The sequence below is a fragment of the Oxyura jamaicensis genome, chromosome 1, assembly GCF_011077185.1.
Source record: "Oxyura jamaicensis isolate SHBP4307 breed ruddy duck chromosome 1, BPBGC_Ojam_1.0, whole genome shotgun sequence".
NCBI lineage: Eukaryota > Metazoa > Chordata > Aves > Anseriformes > Anatidae > Oxyura > Oxyura jamaicensis.
The window spans coordinates 149056744-149079917 of NC_048893.1; the positions used below are offsets into that span (position 1 = coordinate 149056744).

General features: G+C 37.8%; 1 protein-coding gene across 1 annotated transcript in view; it reads right to left on the reverse strand.

Moving 5' to 3' along the window:
* Nucleotides 1-23174, reverse strand: part of PCCA (propionyl-CoA carboxylase subunit alpha) — a 275014-nt gene that overhangs the window by 225969 nt on the left and 25871 nt on the right. The window contains exons 4-5 of the mRNA XM_035318665.1: nucleotides 13472-13585; nucleotides 11918-11971 (exon numbers count right to left, since the gene is read on the reverse strand). Coding sequence (XP_035174556.1) covers nucleotides 11918-11971; nucleotides 13472-13585 — 168 coding nt within the window. The remainder of the gene's footprint in view (nucleotides 1-11917; nucleotides 11972-13471; nucleotides 13586-23174) is intronic.

Genomic DNA, 23174 nt, shown 5'->3' on the forward strand with positions numbered 1-23174 from the left:
ACAGCACTTTCTACTTAAGTTCAGCAACTTGAGAAGTATCCTTTGATGAACATCGCAGTATGGGCTGCACAGGTGTTGAATTCACTAGATGCCACCAAAAATCCTCCTTAAAGACAAGGATGGTTATGGACTGCAACAATTTGAATGACAAGCGTCTGCCTCTCACTTCACAGGAAGCCCCCATGGATTAGAAGTTTACATTAAGAACAAAACAACTCCCTCCCGCCCCCCCCCCCCCAAAAAAAAAAAAAAAAAAAAAACACTAGTAGAAACATCTTTCATATTGTATTTGAGGTCAGACACTGTTCCATAGATTAAAGAATCATTAACTGACTCAAAGATACCTTTGGTGCAGTAAGTAACAGCTTTGTCCTAGCATTCACTTATAAACCATTCTTACCACATCATACCTAGGTAGACACAAGCTACAGTTCTTATCAGTCAATAAAAGGATAAGAAAAGGATCCAAGCACCAAAAAGCCACAAGTCCCTGAAAGCAAACAGTTCACCTGCTTTCAAGACACAACTATACACAGGAGGCAATGCCTCAGAGTACAACTTAACTGTACTTAGATGGCAAGGACAACCACATACACAGTACTCACCATTTGTTTAGTTAGCCATCAGGAAGTAGATCAGGAGAGGAGCTATTCTGGAGCAGGCAAGTCTTCCCATCAATAGATCTACAGGGAATCTTAACTAGTTTGGTGTTTTGAAAGAAACCACTCTTCATTGCTTCTGTATGTGAGCCAGTCAGAAGCACAGCCCAACACTAAGACATGAGGCTGCCAATATTTTATGACAATGTGAGAAAAATGAAACAGTTCTAAGTTTGAAGCATAAAATACTTGTGCAAGCTCTACTCAGGCAGATTATTGATTGTTTTTTCTGCTGGTCTCAGCGTCTCTTTCCCGTGCCTAGCTGTGAGTACCTCCAGCTTTCTGAGTACAGAACAGGGAAGACTCTTAACCACATGGAAAAATATCTGACAGGTTTATCTGGAAAAAGTATAATATTCCCCAGTTTCTGACTCTAAGTCAAAACAGGAAAAGTATCTTTCCAGCAACATCTATAGGTATGCTATCAACTGTTAGCTCATAAACTATTAGCTCTTGGCTAGTCACAATGACTGGTTCAATTGAGGTTCTGAATTACCACTTCAGATTCCTTCTGTCCATTAATACAGTGGTAAAGACATCACTCTTCCCAGCCTGTTTTGCAAATTAAGAACGGGAATTCCAAATTTGACTAAGGCTGCTATGAAATATTTCTAGCGTGTGAAAAATATTCAAGTGATTCTGTTTTCTACAAACATTCTCATTTAAATATATTCACCTAATGTTCAGATAGGCTAATAAAAGGGTTCCCAAGTGCTCACACAATGAACTGGCAGGTTTTATTCACAAGAACGTTCTGGAATATCTTTTGCTGTTTTCCCCCATTCTAAATGTTTAATGCATTCCCCATCCCCAAACTGTATATTAAGTAGCTTGAATATAAACAGCATTCACAATACCTTAGAAAGAGAGTGGGAAAGAGTAAGCACCAGCACTCTCTTGCTGGAGTTCTGAAGAACATGTCAGTATGATCCTAACAGGCATCTGGAATAAAAAATGCTTAGCTGTCTGCGTACATATGTAAATTCAGCAATATCTATCCTCTTGGACAGAAAATATATGCAGGACTCTCTACAAAGGAAAGCAGAATTTCACAGTATAAGTTTCCACATAGCGCTCTGTAAACAGTCAAAGCAGCTTGGAAAATAGCAAGAATATCATTCCATCAAGAATACATTTAGATAATTATATGGTTTTATTACCAAACTAAGCTGCTGCCACATGAAAGCACCCATTCCTCTCCTCTCCTCCACTCCCCTCCCCCCCCCCCCGAAAATACCTACCAAACTTTGTGTTGCATCTCAATAGCCAAACACAATGCTACTGCATCCCAACGTATGTATTTGTCATTACAGCTATTAACCACCCATCCTCAAACCAAGACAAGACAGTATTTGACGAAGCACAGGAAGGAAAAAAGGGCTAGAGCAGTTATCTACAGGGATCCCTATCATAGTCTGATAGCAGGAAACCGTACAGCCTATAAGATAGTTTGTTCCTGGTCTCCCCGAGTAACAATTACTTTTCTGTGCCACCTCTGAATGATGTAACTTGGTTGGGACGTCTATCTAATGCACCACATTCTCATACTAAGAGAACACCTGCCAAAAGAGAAGAATATTGAGGAGAATAACTGTAAGACTATAAAGGTAGTTACAAAGAAAGAGGGGTTTGATGGTAGAGCCTACCTGTAGTAACCTTCTAGACATTATCTTTGCATTTTCCTGCTGCGCCATGCATTACTAATCAGTGACCCACTGGAAACTTCAGCACCCATTGAAAAGCCTGGCAGGGTATTTGGCTTTCAATTCTTCTACTCAGTTTATTCCCAATACAAGTATATTCATCAGGCTTAGAAACAACTCTTGAACAAGGGCAGCCACTCAGCAATGAAATGTAAATTACTGACATGTGCTAAAACCTGGACTTGCCACTGCTAATGAGCACATTAAAGGAAAAAGCTCACTAGATATTACTGCAACCTTTTCACTTAACCCTGTGTGTACTGAAAGCCATAATTTAGTAACAATTAAAGAACTTCTCTCTAAACAGGAAGATGTTATTCAGCAGGTGCATGCATCCTACACAATTCTGATACAAGAATCAAGATGGAATAAAGTGTAAAAATGCCTAATCAGAAGTGTGTACAATATGTTTATTTTTAATTTAAGTTTCATTAAACTGTTCAAGAGATCAATATAAAAATAAATAAATGTATATGCCCCCTTACATACATAAATCACAACAAAGTTTAGAAAAAAACTACTGGTGTCAAACCTCTGGGTATCAAATAAAATGTTTTTCTGTCAGCAAGCTCCAAGGTTAGGAGTTCAACTTGGGGCAACTTTTCCCTTCCTATTGATAGCACCTTTGCCTTGATATACAGGTGACTTACTCCAGGACTTAGTCCAGGTAACAAAGCTTTTAATAAATCAACCTAGCAATGTCACAAGAAGCAATGCTAGGGAAGGGAGAGAGAAAGAACGCTTGGTGAAAATGATTTTCCCTTGCTTTCTGTTTAGGGGATCAAGGAAATTAACTAAATTATCTCTATCTTAAATAACCATGTTCATTAAATGCTTCTGTTATATATCACTTTTGGGAAGCATATATTTTAGGGAGAAGGAACACAGGAGCACAAAACTGATTTTTCATAAATTAAGATTAGGTACTTAAATCACTCTTGGTAAGGTTTCTGTTAAATAGAAGTAACTCAGCTATAAACAGGTTAAACAGCCACCACACTTATTCCCCCCCCCCGGGGGGGTGGGGTTTTTTTTTTTAATTTTTCACTTGCTGCTGATTTCCACTTGGACATTGAGCCGTTAACCACAACTCTGAGCATGACCATCCTTACCCATCAGGTGGTCCATCCGTCAAACCCACGTCTCCAGTCTACAGACAGGTTATCACTGGGGACAGTGTCAAATGCTTTGCATAAATCCAGGCAGATGATGTCAGTTGCTCTTCCCCCAACACCACAAACCCACTGTAGAAGGCCAGATTTGCCAGTTAAGATCTGCCCTTAGTGAAGCCATGTTGGCTGACACCAGTCACCTCCTTATTTTCCATGTGTCTTAGTAGATTTTCCAGGAATCTGCTCCATGATGTTGCTGAGCACAGAGATGGGTCAGACTGGCCTGTAGTTCCCCAGGTCTTCATTTTTTCCCTTTTTAAAAAATAGGGGTTATGTTTCCCCTCTTCCAGTCAGCGGGAACTTCACCGGACTACCACAACTCAAATATCATGGACAGCGGCTTAGCAACTATATCTGCCAGTTCCCTCAGATGCATCTCATGAGGTCCCATGGACTTGTGCACCTCAAGGTTCAATAGCTGATCTCAAGCATGATCTTCTCCCTACAGTGAGAAGTTCTTCATTCTCCCAGTCCCTGCCTTGGCTTTCTGGGGCTTAGGCTATGTGGTCAGAGCTCCTGCTGGTGAAGACTGAGGCAAAAAAGTCATTGAGCACCTCAGCCTTCTCCATACCCTGAGTGATGGGGTATTATTTATAACCTGGGATTATCAATGCATTCCAGAAACCTCCTGGATCACCTATGCCTTGCTTTGCTTTCTCCCCAACAGATACGGGGTTGGCTGAAATCCCTCATGAAGGGCAGGGCTTGTGAACGTGAGGCTGCTTCTGCATGTCTATAGAGGGCTTCACCTGCTTGGTCCTCCTGATCAGGTGGCCTGTAGCAGGCTCCTAATATAATGTCACCTGTCCCTGCCCTCCTGAATGGCTAAGTTAAAGTGAAATGTTAAACAGTTCTAATGCTGTGAAACCTTATTCAACCCTGACATGCCTACACATAGCTCTGCATACTTTACAGTTTCCACAGTTGCTATGACTGGTGGACCCACACAGCAATAAAAAATAAAACTGAAGTTCAGCAACCAAATACATCTGGCCTATTAATAGTGATACCCTCACCATAGAGTGTAACTGAAACAGATCTCAGACCACAAAAAAAAAAAAAGGCCCCAGAGAGGCTGGACAAAAACCTCCTGCCCAGAAAGTAATTTTGAAAGAACATGTGAATCCCCAAGTAGACCTTGTGGCATTCTGAACAAACAAGCAGGTTGCTTTGTTGTGGTAGAAACAATTCAGAATACTTGAAAGCTTTACATTACGTAACAAAATGCAATGTAAGGTAAGGGCAACATAAAAAAAACTGTACATGTTATATGAAAACCTGTAAAAACAATCAGGACAGATGCAACAACCTAAAAGGAAGCAAACAGCAGCATAAAATAAACTCTAACTTCATAGAACTAAGATGAAGTTCTAATATTCAACATGAATTTAAGTACTAACTTCAATATTTCCTAAAGTAAGATCACACAGTCAAAACACATACTATGAAACAAAGCACCCCAAAAATTCTGTCTAGTCCAGAATAATAGGCCATCTTCAGAAGCATGTGTTCATTTAACATCTTTCAGTTGACATCTTTTTCAACAGCTGACATAGAAATCACTCAAACACCTTAAAAAAATAGTTGCCAGTCGTGATCAACCCTCATGAAGCTCATTCGCGGTCTCACTAAGATTTGTGTATCAGAATTTAATCAAAAAAAGTCAGACAGCAGTAGATATTACTCCCCTAAAACTCCAAAACAACAAGACCCAACTAAAGGAGCTAAACACACTTCTACAAACAAAACCAGAATTTTTCCCCTGTGACTCAAAAGTAATATAGCTTTAGCATAGAAGACATTTTATACGTTGACATGCCTCCTCTCATATAAGACACCACTACTGACAAAGCATATATGAAAATACAGCGTGGTGCCCAGGTGGCAAACACCTTTCTTGGCTCGTGAAGAGTAATTTCGGTAGACAGATTATAGCCCATAACTTGCTGCCATTGGTTTTCAACTATGGAAGAGAACAGTAATCAGAACTGGGAGAAGAAAAATGGTTCTATTTATCACACACATCACTGCTTCACTGTAATATTTCAACTCCATACTAATACTAAAAATAGTATTAGTACTAGCAATAGAATTAGTTTTCCTAATATGCATATTCTAGTAATTAGATATAATATGTAACCTACATATATTATTTATAAATATATATACACAATTATATAAAAACACTAAGGATTTAGTCTGTAACATAAGACTAATGAATATAGCTCATCCATTGTCAAAGTATAAATTAGCTCTTAAAAACACAGGCAGAAAATAGAACTGGTTATTAATAAGACAGCACTGGTTTGGCTGAACTCTAAGCTGATGCTTCATCTGCTTAGAATTACCTTACCACAAAAGGTAAGGGGTATCTGCTTACCTTACCACAGAAGTAAAAATCCTTGAAACAACAGGAGTTCTTGTTTCAAAAGACATATCAACTTTTAACTGTTCAAGTCTAATCCAACTCCACTAGTAGCAACTGCACATTTAACACTAATTTAGAAACGGAGAAGACCCACATGACAGTTTCAAGGTTACCATACTAACATACATCAATGATACCAGAATAGGACAAATTAACAAGTCACATTACATCAAAATGGATGGAGCTTGTGACAACCAGACAAGCTTGTCTGCATCATTGCAAATCAGTAGCAGAAAAAGGCAGAAAGTGGAAACAAACTATACTGCCTATATAAAAGGAAAATTACATAGCATTATGTTATTGCAATGAAGAAAAAGATAGACATACAGTTACTAATAACCACAAAGGTGGAAAAAAGGCAAGAACATTCTATTCTCACAAGAACTGATACCACAAATCAAGAAATAATGGAATTTTTATTCTATTTTTTTATAGTTCAGATAGCTGAACAGGCTCTTTTCATTGGTCCCAGTGCCAGGATAGCAGTCAACAGGCAAACTAGAACACAGGAGGTTCCCTCTAAACATCACAAAGCATTTCATTACTTTCCGGATGACAGAGCACTGGCAAAGCTTGCCCAGAGAGGTTGTGGAGGTTCTCTCCTAGAAATCTTCAAAAGCCACCTGGACAGCCTACTATAGGTAGCCCAGCTTGAGCAGAAGTTTGGACCAGATAACCTCCAGAGGCTCTTTCCAACTCCAACCATCCCATAATGCTGTGATTTTTCTAGCTCACATGCACTAGCAGAGGGCTAATAATGTCTGACAAACACTGCAGGTGATTTAATACCTGCATTACTTGTCCCTCCTGTGGATTTCACACAACCCAATCCTGTAGGTAGTTAGATTATTTCTACAAAAAAAAAGTGTAATTGGGATTAAATGCAATTATATTAAATAATATTCAGAAGCATTCCATCTCAGAACAGTAAGAAGTCTCCCATCAATCTTAGTCTCAGAGGCAGAACCTTTCTGGGGGCACCTACATCACCTGTTCTCCTAGGTAAGAACATTGCCTAATGTTTATCACCCAGCAGAAGCACGGTCTGCAGTCTCCACCAGAGCACCTTAAGCCACCACAGACTGCTTGAGCAGCAACAATATACTTTGCATGGCAGGACGGAATAGGAAACCCTCATCAACAGCTCTGTCCGCCCTGAGCTTTGATGTAGTCCTGCCATAAGCAGAGACAAATCCTGATACCTAACTTCCAGATCTACTTCCCCAACCCCCCTTTCAACCATCGCCTTTCAAGCCAGAAAGAATAAATGCCAACCACTTACTTGACTGGCTTCCTATTTGGCAACCCATGTGGGAACAGCACATCGAATCACACCAAACGCTACCCAAAAAACGTAGCACGTAGTGAATCAAATGAATTTATAATTTTACTTAGAAATAATGAAGTCATACACAACAACTGTAAGGAAACACTACTGGCACTAACAGATTGCATTTTAAAAGGTGACAGTCCCATAATTAGCTCTGTGTAGGGCTATGGATCCACCTTAACAAAGTTTCTTACAGGTCAGACATGCATCCCCTTACAGAAAGGGATATACTTTGTTTTACCTTTTCCCTCTCAAGCATACAGCCATTTACAAACATGTGATTAACCACTTCTACGTGTATTGTTTGCCCATTTATTTCAGACATTTTTGTTGATGTTGTTTTAATTCCACCAAGAATGTTAATCTAGCTTCAAAGGTAAAGGAAAATAGCACTGGCTGCTTTGTTCTCCCCTTAGTTCTTCCCAACAGTAGTTGCTAAAAAGACACAAAAGACTTGTAGAAGAGGTTTCACTAGGTATTCCAAAAAGATCCATATCTTATTCCAAAATTGAATCCTTCTGTCCCACCATGTGTATGGCTACTACTGCAGAGGAGGGTATTTTGGCAGAGCATGGGGACTAGGATTTTTTTGCTTGAAGAAGCAGAATGCCAGGACAGCATTGTCCAGGCTGCATTCAAAAGAAGAATACTCCATTAAAGGTTATTAAAGATTAAAGGTTAAACTTAGCACCTTAATTCTTACCATTTATAGATCTCTTTTATGCACAAATTCCATGGGCTTTGGGGGAAAATATAGTACAATGTACCACCTGTGGAAGTAGGAATTTTATCATATACATGTCTACAAGTGACCAAAACACACTGAAGATGTAAACCCCACAAACTGGTATTTTTTCATACTATACTTTGCAAGTAAATAGTGTTAATCTTGTTCTTTTTTTCCCTACCCTTCTTCCCCTCGATAACTTCAGAAGGGACTTCTGCGGCAGAGGGGGAAGAAGTTCATTTGTGTTTTTCTTTTAAATAAAAGGGTGAAAACTGATCCCATTATGAGTAATGGAAGTACAGAGTCACCATGCATCAAGGTTTGGGCTTCTGCCCATTGCCATAAAGCAAGAACATACATAACTTCAACTACAGGAATAAGACTCCTTCTTGCTACTAACTAGACCACAGGAAGCGTTCAAACTGAAAGAATGACTGCAACAACCCAGCCTCACATTCACTTTCTGTCACTCTCTTCTCCCCTATTTCCTTCTTTATCCAGGAAGAAAATGAAGAAAAAGCCACTGAGACCATGGGCCAATCCCAAAGCATTTGACACGCATATGAAGAGGCTTGACTCATCACTCTCACCCCCCACCGTAACAGATGCTCTGTAGATTTGCAAGGAAAAGAAAATGGCAATTTCAGAAGAGTGTATCTTCCAACAAGAGGCCAACCAAAAGGCTCATCTTTAGTCTCAAGGCTTTCCCCATGCCAAATTTCAAAGGCCTGCTGCAGACAATAGCACTGTTAGAGCTTCTCAGAGAGGGTCTGCATCAATTTTGTGTAACGGGATACACTAAGCAAGCTAACCTAAATACAGAGGTCACCAGCAAATTTTTAATAATGTGAAGAAATAAACTGTTCTTGCAGCTCTGCGTAGCATTTGGAAAAAAAAAAAAAAAAGATTAAAAATAAAAACTGCTAGTGTGGGCAACAGATTGACTGCATCTTAAGATTTATGTCAATATTGAACACTGTGCTTATTCCACAAACAAGAAAACTGCTTACATACAGATATATTGGCAAACAAACTACAAGCAACAACTTATGCACTGGGCTTCACCACCTCAATGTATAGATCATTCTTATAGAGCACTGCAAGAGCTCCAAGTTGGATAGCTCAAATTTCTGAATTAAAATTAGAAGTTAAGATTCTAAGAAACTATATTCACTTGCCCAGAACCACAATTTGTTCTTCTACATAATAAATGGTGTACCTCAAATACCAGCCTTAACTTAAAAGTTTTTCAAGAAATTTTGTTTTAAAATTGCTACCTGCAAGAAAACAACCTTCAGTTTTACAAAATCATTAACTGACTTCATTAATATAAACCCAGTGGATCCCTTTTAAGGTATAAAAATTAACCAGAACAGATACATCTGGAAAGGTGATTGAATGCCCCAACTTTTCTTATTGGATCACTATGAACAACATGCCAGATCACCTACTAACTGCCTTGTAGAACATTTGTTCTGGAGCCAACGCATCATTTACTTGAAATCCTAAATGTTTGTGTTCTCCTCCATTCTAAAAAGAACAACATCAGGGTATAGAGAAGAAAAATGAAGAATGGTAATTTTTAGTACTCTAAATGTATCAAATTCTTTACAGGGACTGTCTAAAGCTGTCCACTTACTCCGTGAATCATTTAGATAATAATGAACAAAAAGACATGCCTTTGTTCAAATCACGCACAGTAGGATTACATGTGAACTGACCCTCCGTGTGTTAATTGAAGACAAAGCATTGCTTGGAGCTCATTACCACTCTTAGAGACAAAATGGTAAGTTTAAAACATTTAGTGTACTTCTCTGTTTCCAAATCTAGGTAGTCTTGCTTTAAAAACTATAGATATGCACCAAGAAATAAACCCAGATTTCACAAGTTTATCACTACTTTCAGCAACTCAAAAAAAACATATATGTGCAAAGAAAGGAGTGGGGAGAAAGATGAAAATAGAACAAAAGCACATCCCTGCCAACTTCATAACAGTTTTGTAACGTTTATTACAGGCTTTAATAAAGAAGAGAAACAGCAGGCAAGCTTTCCTCTTAAATATATTAATCAGGTTGTCTGGAAAAAAAAGTAGTAGTCCTCAGTGATAAAAAGACAGATCATTTCACCAATTCTCACTAGGGGTTTGATATTCTAGATCCTCTGACATGAACGGAAGCATGATTATGTCTTAATTGAGACTTAAAATACTGCATTTGAGGAAGCAAGGCAGAACTCATTTTTACTATATTTTTGGGGAACAGAACACACCAAGTTTGTGAAATTCAATTAGAAGCTATTTTGAGGCTGTAGCACCAGCCCAAACTGAACGTGTTTCTAGTGACCACGTTATTTCAGGAATTCACTGTTAAAGCATTTGAGTGAAAAGATGAGAAGGAAGGGGGAGGGGATCTACAGGAATGTTTGTTCTTCCTTCATTTCTACTTAATCCCGCCAAAAAAAAATTGTTCCAGATTGTCATGTCATCAATATTGTAATTTACATCACCAAATAATAACCAGATTACTAGGAAGCATGCCCAGTTTGGAGCAATAACTATCAAATTTCAAAGTTTGGCAGCAAAATATACCACATAATAGCATGATCAAGTACTTCTTTTTGATTAATTATTTTTTACAGGAACTGCCAGCTAAAGCCAGTTATTGTGCTGGTGTGATCCAATGGGAACATAATTTGTTATAAATTAAACAAGGGATCTTCCCTCTAAAAAGAGGCTCTGGTACATGAAGCAGAACAGAAAAAGCCGCTATACTACATGAAAATAGCATGCAAGAGATTACCCTAGATTTGGTAAAACCCAGCAAGTGCCAAGTGCTTAGAATTCCTTTCAACTTTAACAGAATACCACCACCACTCAGCAACCAGCAGGACACATTCAGTATCACACAGAACTTGCATTTGTTTTTATTTTGGTGGCTTTCAAAAGCATGGCAACTAAGAAGCCTAAAAAAAAAAAAAATCAGATTTCATTCCCAAATATTTTTCTTGGTGAGTGGGTGGTATTATCAGCAAAGAACTAACTAAATTGTAACAGGCTATACTACAATTAGAACTTGAGCCAAAAGGGACATACTAAAGGAAGATACAGAAACAAGAGCTATTCTGTTAATGTTAAGAACAAAAGATTTTATAGAAGCACAGTTTTATAGAAGCACATTCCTTGTCTGTTTCTACCCTGGACCAAAAAAAAAAAAAGATAAAAATTACTCTTAAAAACAGTAACAAATTTCTCTTACTGCCTGTAAAAAAATAACAATAAATTAATTTTTTTTCACCATTTCATGGGGGATTTGGTTTGGAGGAAATCAGTAAAAAAAAAGCTATGTACCAGTTTCTGCAATATATAAAAACCTCACTGAAGTAAAGAGATGGCAAAAAAGTTTCATAGATTCAGATGTGAAGTGAAAACACCACCCTCTTGACTCACTTTTTGGTCCTTTTAGAAGATGTGGTTCTACAATACATGATTTCCAGTATAGAAGCTAGTTTTTAAACAGCTTTCTATTTCCATCCTGAAAGTGCAGTTCAGCACCTTTTCAGGGCTGCTGATACAGCTGTTCACCAGCTGTGCTATGAGTCACCAAAATGATCACTTAAAAACAGATACTTTTAACTTAGATCATTTCAGTGACCCAGTTTTACAGAGCAGCCACAAACAGTACAAGCACAAGTGAGAATGCTGAGAGGTTCCTATGTCCTTACTACAGCTCTTACAAAGAGGCACCTCCCCTTTTCCCAAAAGAAAATACAGGCTGCAACTACACCCTTAAAATATCATTCAAATATGCCCTGAATGGGTATCTTGATTCCTCAGATGGCTTGAAATGAATATATACCACCCAGTGCATACTTCGCAGCCAAGCAGATGGAAACAACTTACCAAACGTCTAGCAAATTCTTTGTTTTCTGAAAGAAATCCGTATCCTGGGTGTACCTTTAAAAATAAAACAAAGAAGTTGAAGTTGATTGACTTCTGGAGCCAGACACTGAATTTGCTAACACATTTTAGATACTAGGGAAGGTGAAATAGACCAGCAAGCATTTAAATTAGTTGAATAACTGAAGAAGCTGTCGTAACACACTGATTCAGCTGTCCTAAGTCAAGCTGTAAAAATTCACTGGTTGAACTTAATTTTCTGAAACAAACATTCCTTACTTGACTACAAGAGAAAGGTGCTGCTTACAGAGACAGATATGCTCTTTGCTCTTTTTAACTCCATTTAGCCACATTTACATCATTGCAGACTTCTACATATATACTCATCCACACTCTTCTCAATAACCACTGTGAAGCACTCTTCACCCCAAAATACTTTTTAGCTCTGATCACAACAGCGCTCCTAAGGTCCACAGTCATGAGCCTCCTACCTCTAGCGACCCTTGCTGGAGAATAGCATTTACTGTCTCATTAGTATAAGCGATGCATCCTTACATGCCCAGTTTGCTATTCACACCCCAGTATAAACCCTGTATAATTACTTGAGATGAGTGTGGTAGAAAAAGTTTTCTTTGTGCAACTCATAAGCTTCTTCATCCAATGTACTCCAGCAGACAAAGTACAAGCCATTTTACTACCCTTTTAAAAAGAGTATAAACAACTGCAATCTACTTTCAGAAACTTTAAGGGAAGGAAATAGGTGTCATTTTCTTTATAGGGAAGTTTTGGGCCCCTAAAAGCACCACACCAAACATCTCCTTTGAAAGGAATTACCCTGAAATGGTTTGGATCAGGATTGTAATTAGTGTTGCTCAAATACATCCATCAAATTTTACTTTAAAAATGCTGTCTACAGTAGCTCTGAATAATACATTTGTTTCATTGTCAGAACAAAGAGAACATTAGACATGTGAACATGACTACACGTTCATTTTTCCAACTGATCCCTGTTAAGCTTTGAATCTCCGGCCAGTTTGGAAGGAGAAAGGCAGAATAGCTTACACATATAAATATGGGCTGACATGCATTTTGTAAACATCCTAAAACAAGCAATTACAGAAAGCACCGTCTTGTAAGTACCATGTGTATACAAGTCAAAACCTGATTCAAACTAAGTTTAAGAAGGAGCCTTTTTTTGGACACACTTGTAAAACATTCAAAAAGCCATTATGGCATATAAAGGGTTAGCGCTCAAAACTAATTGGGATTTTTTTTTCCCCTAGCAAATTTGGAAATGAACTGAAGCTGCTCCCTGGTGTGAAAGCTGAATCCAGCAGCCACCTGCAGGATCAGCGACCAGTGCTGCCAGATGCTACAAAGCCTTTGATTTCCAGTAGCGATTTCGGACACATTTAACTCATGTGACATGAACTAACTGGAATAGCATATTCAATCACGTCCCCCCCACACACCTTTAAAAAAAAAAAAATACAAACTCTGGCTTTTCTGCTTTCTATATATGAAACAGCTGCAGCAGATAGACTCATTCAGACTCACAGCTTGGGCCCTGGTTTTCTTAATGACTTCCATGATGGCATCCATGTTGAGGTAGCTTTTGCTGGTGGGAGCTGGGCCAACACAGACAGCTTCGTCCGCCATTTTCACGTGAACCTGAAGAGGGAATATTCCGCATTAACAGATGCTCCCAGCAAAAATAATTACCACCATCCTGAAATATGCACACAAATCTGATTGTTTCGAGGATGATTTACATACCGTAACCGCTCTAAAATACACACTGAAACTGCCAACATTGACATACAAGAACTCACACAAAAACATTAAATCTCATTTAACTCCGACCTTAAGTGGCTGTCAAATGTTTTATTCCAATACATTATTTTGAATTTGGTTAAAATCACAACAATACAATTTCAGCTTCCTATACTTATCATCTATATGTAAATTTAGGCTAAAAACTACTTTGTTACATGTAACCAGGGTAGTCTAATATCTTAATACTTAATAACAAACATTCATGACCAGTTCTAAGCAGGCTCCCCAGGAAGTTGGGGATAATTAGAGTGAATTGAATGAAGGGATGCAGTGAGTGTCCCTGCACAGCATCAGGTCAGCACCATGCACAAATTAAAGCCTATGACTAAAGAGTTCAATATCACTACACGTGAACCAGAAAATCTTGAGAATTATTTAAGCAGGCTCATGTTTGATTCCTGATCCATTGTATCCTCATTTATATGCATTTGTCCAACATTTTTTAGACAATTCTAAACTATGCAAGAGCAATAAATATTTTTACCAGGAATAATAAAATAGCTAGGTTTGAAGAAATGAGAACTCATTCACACAGTCAGGGAATAAAAGTTACAAAACTTCAGTTAGGTTGCTCTTCAACATGTTTCGGAGTTCGAAATGCTTTTACCTATACACTTCCAAACAAATTAAGATACACACAGACCCAAGAAACAAAAAAATAGTTTCCCATTTTGCTTTCCCTTTGTAAACTCCCTTCCAGCATGTATCTAAGGGAAGCATGTCATTGCTTAAACTGTGTAAGATTTATAGTAACAATGTTAATAAGACTTGTCACTATACAGCTCAACATTTCAATGCTTACCAGTTTTAAAACTGTTATTTTTATGAAAGACTTTATATCTTCAGCATGCTATACAGAATATATTTAAAAGGATGTTGATTTAAACTGAATCTTAACACATATGAAGTTTAAAATAGTTTTAGTTTATAAACAGGATTTTTATTTGCAAGTAGCATGAAGATTATTAGTGTAGCATACTAAGGTTGGAAATACTGTAGTTCCTACACACTATTAGCTCATTGAGAACAAAACAAGAACAGAAAAAAAAACGTATCTAGAAACAGTGACAATCAGTAGTCAAACAATTTCATATAGTAAAATGAGAAATAAATATTCAGGTAGTGTGTAACAAACATCTAACAAGCACAGGGAGTCACGTGTAAACATTCATGTTTTATAGTTATTTTCAGCAACTTTTTCTGTACTTCTCAGAAAGTTAACGAAGTTCTCTTCTGGGAGCATCTTTTAAATAGATACCCAAATACACAGCCAATTCAGAAGCTGAGTGTACACAACCTCCTGGAATCACCACATATTTCACATTTGAATAGTTATTCCTTCTTTCAAGTGGCAGTGATTTTATCATTACAGCATTAGCCTCACATTATGAACAAAGCAATACCAAAAACCCTAAGCACTAGCACAGACAATCGTGCTGCAGGATTTTAATGCTTTATAGTAAGAACACCTTGGCAAATTATCCTTCCTGGAGCACTAAGTACAAGTAACAGCATGGCCTTTGAATACCCTTACTTACATGGTTAATTCATACCTTTAAAGTTGTTATTCTGATTTCCAACATGTTTTATCTGTCTAGATTAAATTATTCAAGCTGAAGCATACTTTAGCATTCATGTTTTATAGGACCAAAAGCTTCCTTACGTAATGGACTAAAATTAAGGTAGTTAACTATTTTTAAGTCCCACATCCACACACTTCTCACACAGAGACCAACAGTTCTACTAGCACCAAAACTAGTCATAAGACTTTGTAAAATCATTGAGCTTTTTAGATTTACTCAGAACAGTCTCATGCACTTTTCCTCCACAATTTTCTTCCCCTTCAAGTGTTTTATTTCAACTTTTTACATTTCTTACACTTATACTTTCCCACATTCCCCTTTAATCTGGCAAATCCATTTCTCTTCATATCCATTACTGCAAGATGTTAGTGCCTTCTCAAGCTCACTGTCAGATCAGCCTTGCATGCACCCTAATATACAACACACACAGATACAACAAAACAAAACTGTAGCAATCACTTTATCTGATACACTGCCAGAGCACGGAGCAAGTTTCTTTAAGATAAGAAAGAAGTCTTCATTTTTCCCCATTAGATCAAAACCTCCAGCTTTTCATGTTCCAATGACAGTAGTTCTATGGATCTTTCCATATTGACTTTTTATAAATACAATTAAACCAGTCCACATAAAATCCAGAAAGGGAGATGCATTTCTTAGTGGATGCCACCTCTTTACCATGATTCCCATCTTTAAAACACACTTTATTTCTTTTACAATGCACTGTGGTTCGTGGTTCATGAAGAATACTACAGATATCATAACACAAATATACTACAGAGCTTACAGCATAACATGTAGAAATGTAAACACACTAACCTGCCATAATAGCAGGTAAACATTACAAAAGCCATTGTTTGAATCTAAATGACAGCTGAATCTTTCAGCTTTCTGCCAGGTGGCACATAATTCACACCATCGTTCTTTTCTCTGCAGAATCTAACTTATAACAATGCAATGTTTCTAGACAGCCCAAAGAATCCAGCAACTTCCCTTCTTCAAGCATTACAAATTTCAAATCCATTTGTTTTCAAATTCAAGGGTTGACTTAAATCACACAACCCTAGGTATTCAAAACTTGTCCCTAGCTTACCAAAGCTAACATTTCAGGAGAGTAATTTTTCCCTTTTCTGTTTTAGTTTAGAAAAATAACGTCAACAAATCAAAGAAGCAAGTCTCTGGAGGTTTCTGAAGAAACACAATCCCTTCATAAATATTAGAATTGACCCTGCAATCTCAAGCATGAACAGATAACAACAAAGGGTGGAAAAGCAGACAAACTGAAAAGTGCTAAATGGTTTACAGTGTAAATTTTCATCATGTTGGGCTACCTGTGCCTCAAAAGATACATTTCAAGTAACTATAAGGACCTGTTACATTACAGAGTACAAAAAAAAAAGTATGACTTACTTGCATAAAGCGGTTTTATTTCTGTAGAAGTTGTGTATTGGAACTGTATTTCATAAGGACTACTTACATGGTAATAATAACAGAAATAAGACAAGAGGTTTACTACAACCTACTGAGTCATCATTTTGCACAGCCTCCACTTAATCCAAAAACTATGGGCTAAGTTTAGTCATTTGAATCCCTTTACAAAGAAACAGCTTTGTGGTTTCTTCACCGTGTTTCCAGCAAATAGGCACCTGGAGAGAGGAGTCCACCAGCCACTTTTGTCCAGGGTTGGTTCCAAGTGCCATTATGGGCCACAGCAGCTCTCAGGGTGGTAAGTACAACGTGGGGTAGTAACAGTAGCAGTGACTATTTTGGAGATCGTTTCTGTACATTTTCTGTATTCCTGCTGGATTTATGAATCAGCTATTGTGCCTGCACTCAGGTTTTGATATCATATCCTAGGAAAGAGATAGTCCCAGAACCCAAAACGTTGGATATAAACATGACAGAAATGCCCAATATCCACTTTGCAAGAGACAGTTTATAAAGACTGCAATGAACTACAGCTGGTAAGTACCCAGGTTCCTGCAACTATGCTGGGACTCGTTTACCCTGGAGAGTGGCACGTGTACCCATTTGACAGCAGCATGCATGCTCTCCTGCCCAGCCATAGTCTGAATCGAGTGAATTATCCTCCTAATGAAGCCTGTATCTCAATCATTTAGAGAAATCCAAAACAAGCTTAGTAGCTAAAATACACTTAGGACTTCTAGAGATGTTGTTTAATGCAGTAGGATCAAAGTAACCTTGCTCCATGCGTCATCTAGGTGCTGCAGATTGCTAGTTGAAATTTGTATTATATGTAAGTCACACATGCATGCCACCAGCACTAAACAAAAGGGATTTTGGTATGGAAATAAAAAGAAGAGCACACATGAACATGATACTAATGTAAGGCACTGAAAAGTATTTCCAGTGCGTATGCAATCTCTAAAGTAATGACAGACACCAGAATAATTCACAGATCCCTAGCATTTTTAATTATTCACTGACTCCAGAGTTTGTTACTTTCTTATGGATCTGATTTATGACACAATCAAAGTGTTCTCCCCCCTAATTTACTTATATTGATTCTCATCTATTAATTGCTAAAAGTAAAAGGCCGATTGTCACGTGAACCAGTGGAGGAACAAAGATATCAATATGTGTTTCCTAACAGAGTGCTTAATATCACCTGCACAGTTTTCACAGATGATTTTATACACTTCAGCAGTTTCTTATGTTTATCGTGTGACAGATGCCATTTACTTCAGTGTAAATGCCTAATTAACACATACACACACTCCCCCCACTCCTCCATCTCCAAGGAGGGAGATGTCTGGGATTCCCTTGTGCCCAGTTTTTCAGAGTAGGTCACCCTATTCATCCCTAGGTCTCAATGCAAGTTGATATTCATACAGCAGAGTAGTTTTATTGAGCTACAAGGTACACTTTCCCCAGTTTTGTATTGCTTCACAATTTATAGACAGGGAAACTTATGTCTACATATATGTAGTGTTAATCAAACCTAAGAAACAATTTTAAAAAATCAATGAAGTGAACACTTCTGTTTGGTGCACTAGGTAAGATCTAAAGCATTGTTTAGACAGAGAAATCTAAATCAAACAAGTCCTTATTTTATAGCTCAAATCAATATTATACATTGCAACAACATCCGTTGGTGTAAGTAGATTCACTTAATTGACCCAAACAGCATAACACTGCTCAGCGAGACGAACCACAATTAGCTCAACCCATAAAATAGGGCTAATGAGTAAATCCTTTGTAAGGGTAACTAAAAAAAACCAACCACCTCAAATCTAGCCAGCACCACTGCCAAAAGAGACAGACAAAATAGAACAAAAAGCTTGGGGCACTGAACAGTAAACTTAAAATAAGTAGTAATATAGCACACAGAAGTTCACATTGACTGCTTTGCCAAAAATACACAACTTTCAGACCTAAGTGTCTTTAACAGCTTCACACTAAAATACACACCAAGAATACAACAAATCTGTGCACATAGCAAGTGTGCAGTGTTCATACAGTCCTTGAAGTGCTGTCTGAAAAGAAATACTGCCACACGATTATGGCATTTAACCCTAACATGAAATACTGGAAACATTTCTAAACTGCATGAAAAGCAAACTGTGAAAGCCATAAATAGCAGAAATATCACAAATTTTTCACATTTATTTTAACTCAGCATTTCATAAACCTAAACAAAAAATTATGCAAGTAAACAAGACAACCTATAGTCAGCCTAAGGAGATTTTCCTGCAAGCTTATTTAAAAACATGTTTTGTTTGTTTGTTTTTTATTGATGGCCCACATATACAGCTACGTGACATCAAGATGAAGTCATCCTTCAGCAGACTTCAAGCATTTGGGTTCACGAGGAATATTTACTTAAGAGTCCCCTCCAAGCCTACAACAACTCTCAGAACAGTCTCTCCATTAGCATCTACAGGATCAGACCCTGGGCTAGCAGACAGTGGCCATGAGACAAAACGTTATTTAGCACTCAGTTTTCCAACCACTCCAAACTTGGAGGCAGCAATAGCTTCACTAAGTAGCGGCTTCAGAAATCCACGGATCTCAACTAAGATTAAAGTGGATGGATCCAGGTTGAACTCAACCATCCTTTAAAAGAGATGCCAACCAGGCCAGGCAAAAAACGTTGCCATTTCCAGTTAAAAGGCTGAGAGCATGCACTTTTCAACACACAAAAAGATTCTCATCTGTTCATAGTCTCACTTATAAACATGAATTTTGTAACATTAGAAAAAGCAAAAATAATCTTGAAGTCTTGATAGGACTTGATAGGAAAGAAGGCTTCTCCATAAGAATTTTACTGCAAATAGTTCTGGTGTTTTACCAGAAACTCCAGAAAGAATTAAGACTAGGAACTAGTGTGCCTTGTATAACCTTAAGACCATAGAACTGAAGTTTAGCCAGACCTCAGTAGCTGAATGTAGTGGGAAGGCAATATAATCAGGTTGCTTAAAACAAGGTGGTTTTGTGGGTGGTTTTTCTCCAGACCTTGAAAATTGAAGATACAATGTTTGTCTCTATAGTATGTTCTTCCGCAACTTTTCTAGGAAAGCTCATCTCTACAGACTTCTATTCAGAAGAACTTAATTTTCTTAAATTAAAGTACACTTTTGTCCATTAAGTCTATCTGCATATAACCAACAAGCATGAATTAACGGTTGCTTAGCTTCTTTTCAAGAAGTTTTCTTTGAGGAAATAATGCTTAACGCTCTAGAAGCCAACTGGGAGAGACTAGCACATTTTTATTTGAAGTAGTCTGTGGGTAATTAAAGGTAATTAGTTGGCTTTTAAAATTTTAGCAAAATGAAATAGTTGGTTCATATCACAGCTTCCACATGTTTTAGTCAACACCAACTAGGAACAACCAATTTTACTTTGGTAGAATAACTGAAAAAGTAGAATTAAAAAGAGGTAAACCAATAGTTATCTGTTTACCTAATTACTTTTGGATGAACTGAAAGATTAATAGAGGTAGAGGAAGCAGGAGAAGGAAAAAAAAAAAAAAGATGTCCCATTCTTCAACTCCAACTCATTGCATCAACAGAAAAACTGCTCAGTCTTGAGGGAAAGGCATTCCCCTTGTCTTCTTCTAGTCATAGCTCCCTTTCATAGGGTGCTGTAATTAACCTATACTTGGCTGAAGATACTTGCTAGAGGGAACACAGCTACTCAGAACCACCCTTACTCATTTATGCAGTGCTGTGAATAAGCTTGTCTGCAGACTAGCAACTGCACACCATACTTCTGCAAAGTATTTCTGCTATGGAGTATGTTACCAAGGGCAAGTCGACAGGAGAAACAGAAGAATTTTACTTCAAAGCATGGATAAATGTTTTGGTAAACAGGTTTATTTAATAAGAGTCTCCTCACACATAGCAAAAATTGAGCAAATTACCTGACTTGAAGCAGTGCACTAAGCTCACATGCATTGCAATATATGTGAGCTTGAAGTGTTTTAGACAAAGAATATAGTTTTCTGTGATATTATCAAAACAAGAGTGCACTATCATGTATTCAGTAGTCTGTGTTTCAAACATCTACAGCTCAGTCTTTTCCTAATGTAATCTCAGCTTTCTAAGCAGAGTAGCAAGCCTTAAGACAGATCTTTCTCTTGCTGTTTCTTCCTCCTGCCTCAAAAAATCTCACTACAGAATACATTTGATGCTGGTTTCTTTGTTTTCTAAATAGGGAAGGCATGTGGGAGATGGGAGAACTAATAGCCAAGCAGGTCTGGAAAGTAGGATCATGGGTAGCCAACATTTAAAAATTTCACATAGTAAAGTCAGAGCTCTTAATTGAGCTAGATATACCAGCAGACATATGGGATTTTTAAAAAGTCACTTAAGTTCAACCATACTAAGCAACAAGTGGTATGCACTGGTAGCGTGCTTCTATCGATTTCCATCTTGGAGGTTTTTGGTTTAAAGTTGTCCTTCATGTGGATGAACACAGTACACAGACATCCAGATGAGGTTCCTGTCCAGTTTCCAAATCTGCCTACCTGCAGAGGATAGACTGCAGAAATTACTTTCAGCATCTAAAGATGGATTACAGGTCAGGGAGCCCCAAAACTAGTCCTAGGGTCAAGATAACAGCCAATAGAAACAGCAAGATTAATTTGCAGCTACCTGGTATTTCAACTACCCAACCGTATTTAAAAGAAATGTGTCAGGGGAAATTACGGACATGAGTGTAGCTGAAGGCAATGCATTCTGGAACAGTATTTGCAATACTAACATAAATCATCAGAAATGCAAGATATAGACCCTACAGTAAATTAAGTTCTTCACAAGTTGCCACCTAAAGGATGATTCCATCCCTAATTCCCCTCCACATTCAGCTCTAGCAGTTACAATGTTGCTGAGAAACCAAAGACCTGAGCAGACCCAGTAGAAAAGTAATTTAAGGGAAAAGGATATAAACCTTTGGTCAGACCAGCAAGTTAAACCAGCTCACAGCCACATGATCATTGGATCCAACACAATGAATGAATAAGAGTGACCAGAACACAACTGGTTCTTTCAGAAATATTTTGGATTCTGTGAAAGCAAGACATAACATGAAACAAGATCTCAAATGTCAAATGATTGATAATAGAAGATTCTCAAAATAAAAGGTTGGGGTTGATTGCAGAGAACCTTAGGAATCAAAGGTTCTCCAAAACACAGAATGTTTTCTTCATCTCCATGCAACATTTTTATTTCTGCATATAAAATAAGACCAAAAGTGGAGCTTTTTTCATTCAAAAATCCACTGGTTAACTATTCAAAATTACTTCTTTAAGAAGTAATAATAAAGTTTCATCAGTTCTTCAATAAAATTAGAGACAGGAACATTGCTGACACTTAAAATTATTCTTTGCAGTCTAGGGCAACTTTGAAGAGTTTCAAGTTTTGCTTTTTTTTTTTTTTAAAAAAAAAAAAAAGGACATCAAACTTGTCCAGAGTTTTCTACCCTCAAAAGTCTTATTTAGAAAGAACACAAGGCAGCTTTGTGATTGCAAAATGCAGGTATTGAGATGAAGAGCGTGAAAGTTGTGTAATGGAGAAAAAGAACGAAGCATGCTTGCTCTACAAACTTACAGAGCACAGTAGGCCAGAAATCCCATGAAACTTGGTTGTTATGTAGCTTTTCAGAATAGACTTACTTTTTTCTTTAATTAAAAAAGACTTTTAGAAAGAAATCAATGTTTCCAATGCCAGAAGCATAATCATGTTCATATGAACCGCTTGACAGACACTTGGACCTGTTAGACACAGCAAGAAAGCTTAGAGCAGCTTTTTGTTCTAAAACTGTCACCCACCACAAACTCGTAGTCCTCACTTACATTAAAATGCCTGTAACAGAGCCTGTCAGTGCTTGCAACCCTGTATTCAAAGAAAGCCTGAGGAAATTTTGCATGGCAATATGAAAGAGTGGTCACAGAAGACCCTCAAGTACATGAAGTATTACACAGGGAAAATGTGTTGTGTAAAGGAGACTCAAATTAGACAGCAAACAGGTATTTGCCATTGCTGATTAGACCATTGTACTGACCTCCTTTCCATCCTTCAATAGGATTCACGTGTTTATATTCCACAATGCTGAACATGTTACCCATATTCATTTCCTTGCTGGCTCCTTGGTATATCAGCACACTTGAAAACGAAGTTTGTTCTGTGTGCAGTCTACAGACAGCTAGCTGGCTTACCAAAACTGGACAAGAATGGACAAAACCCACACAATCTAAGTAAGATTTTCACACAGATAATGCCAACACTGTTCAAGCCACAGGTGCTGATGCCAGACTTCATATGGTGTGACACAAACATAAGACAAAAGCCTTTTTTTCAATCTCTCATCATTCTGCAATAGCT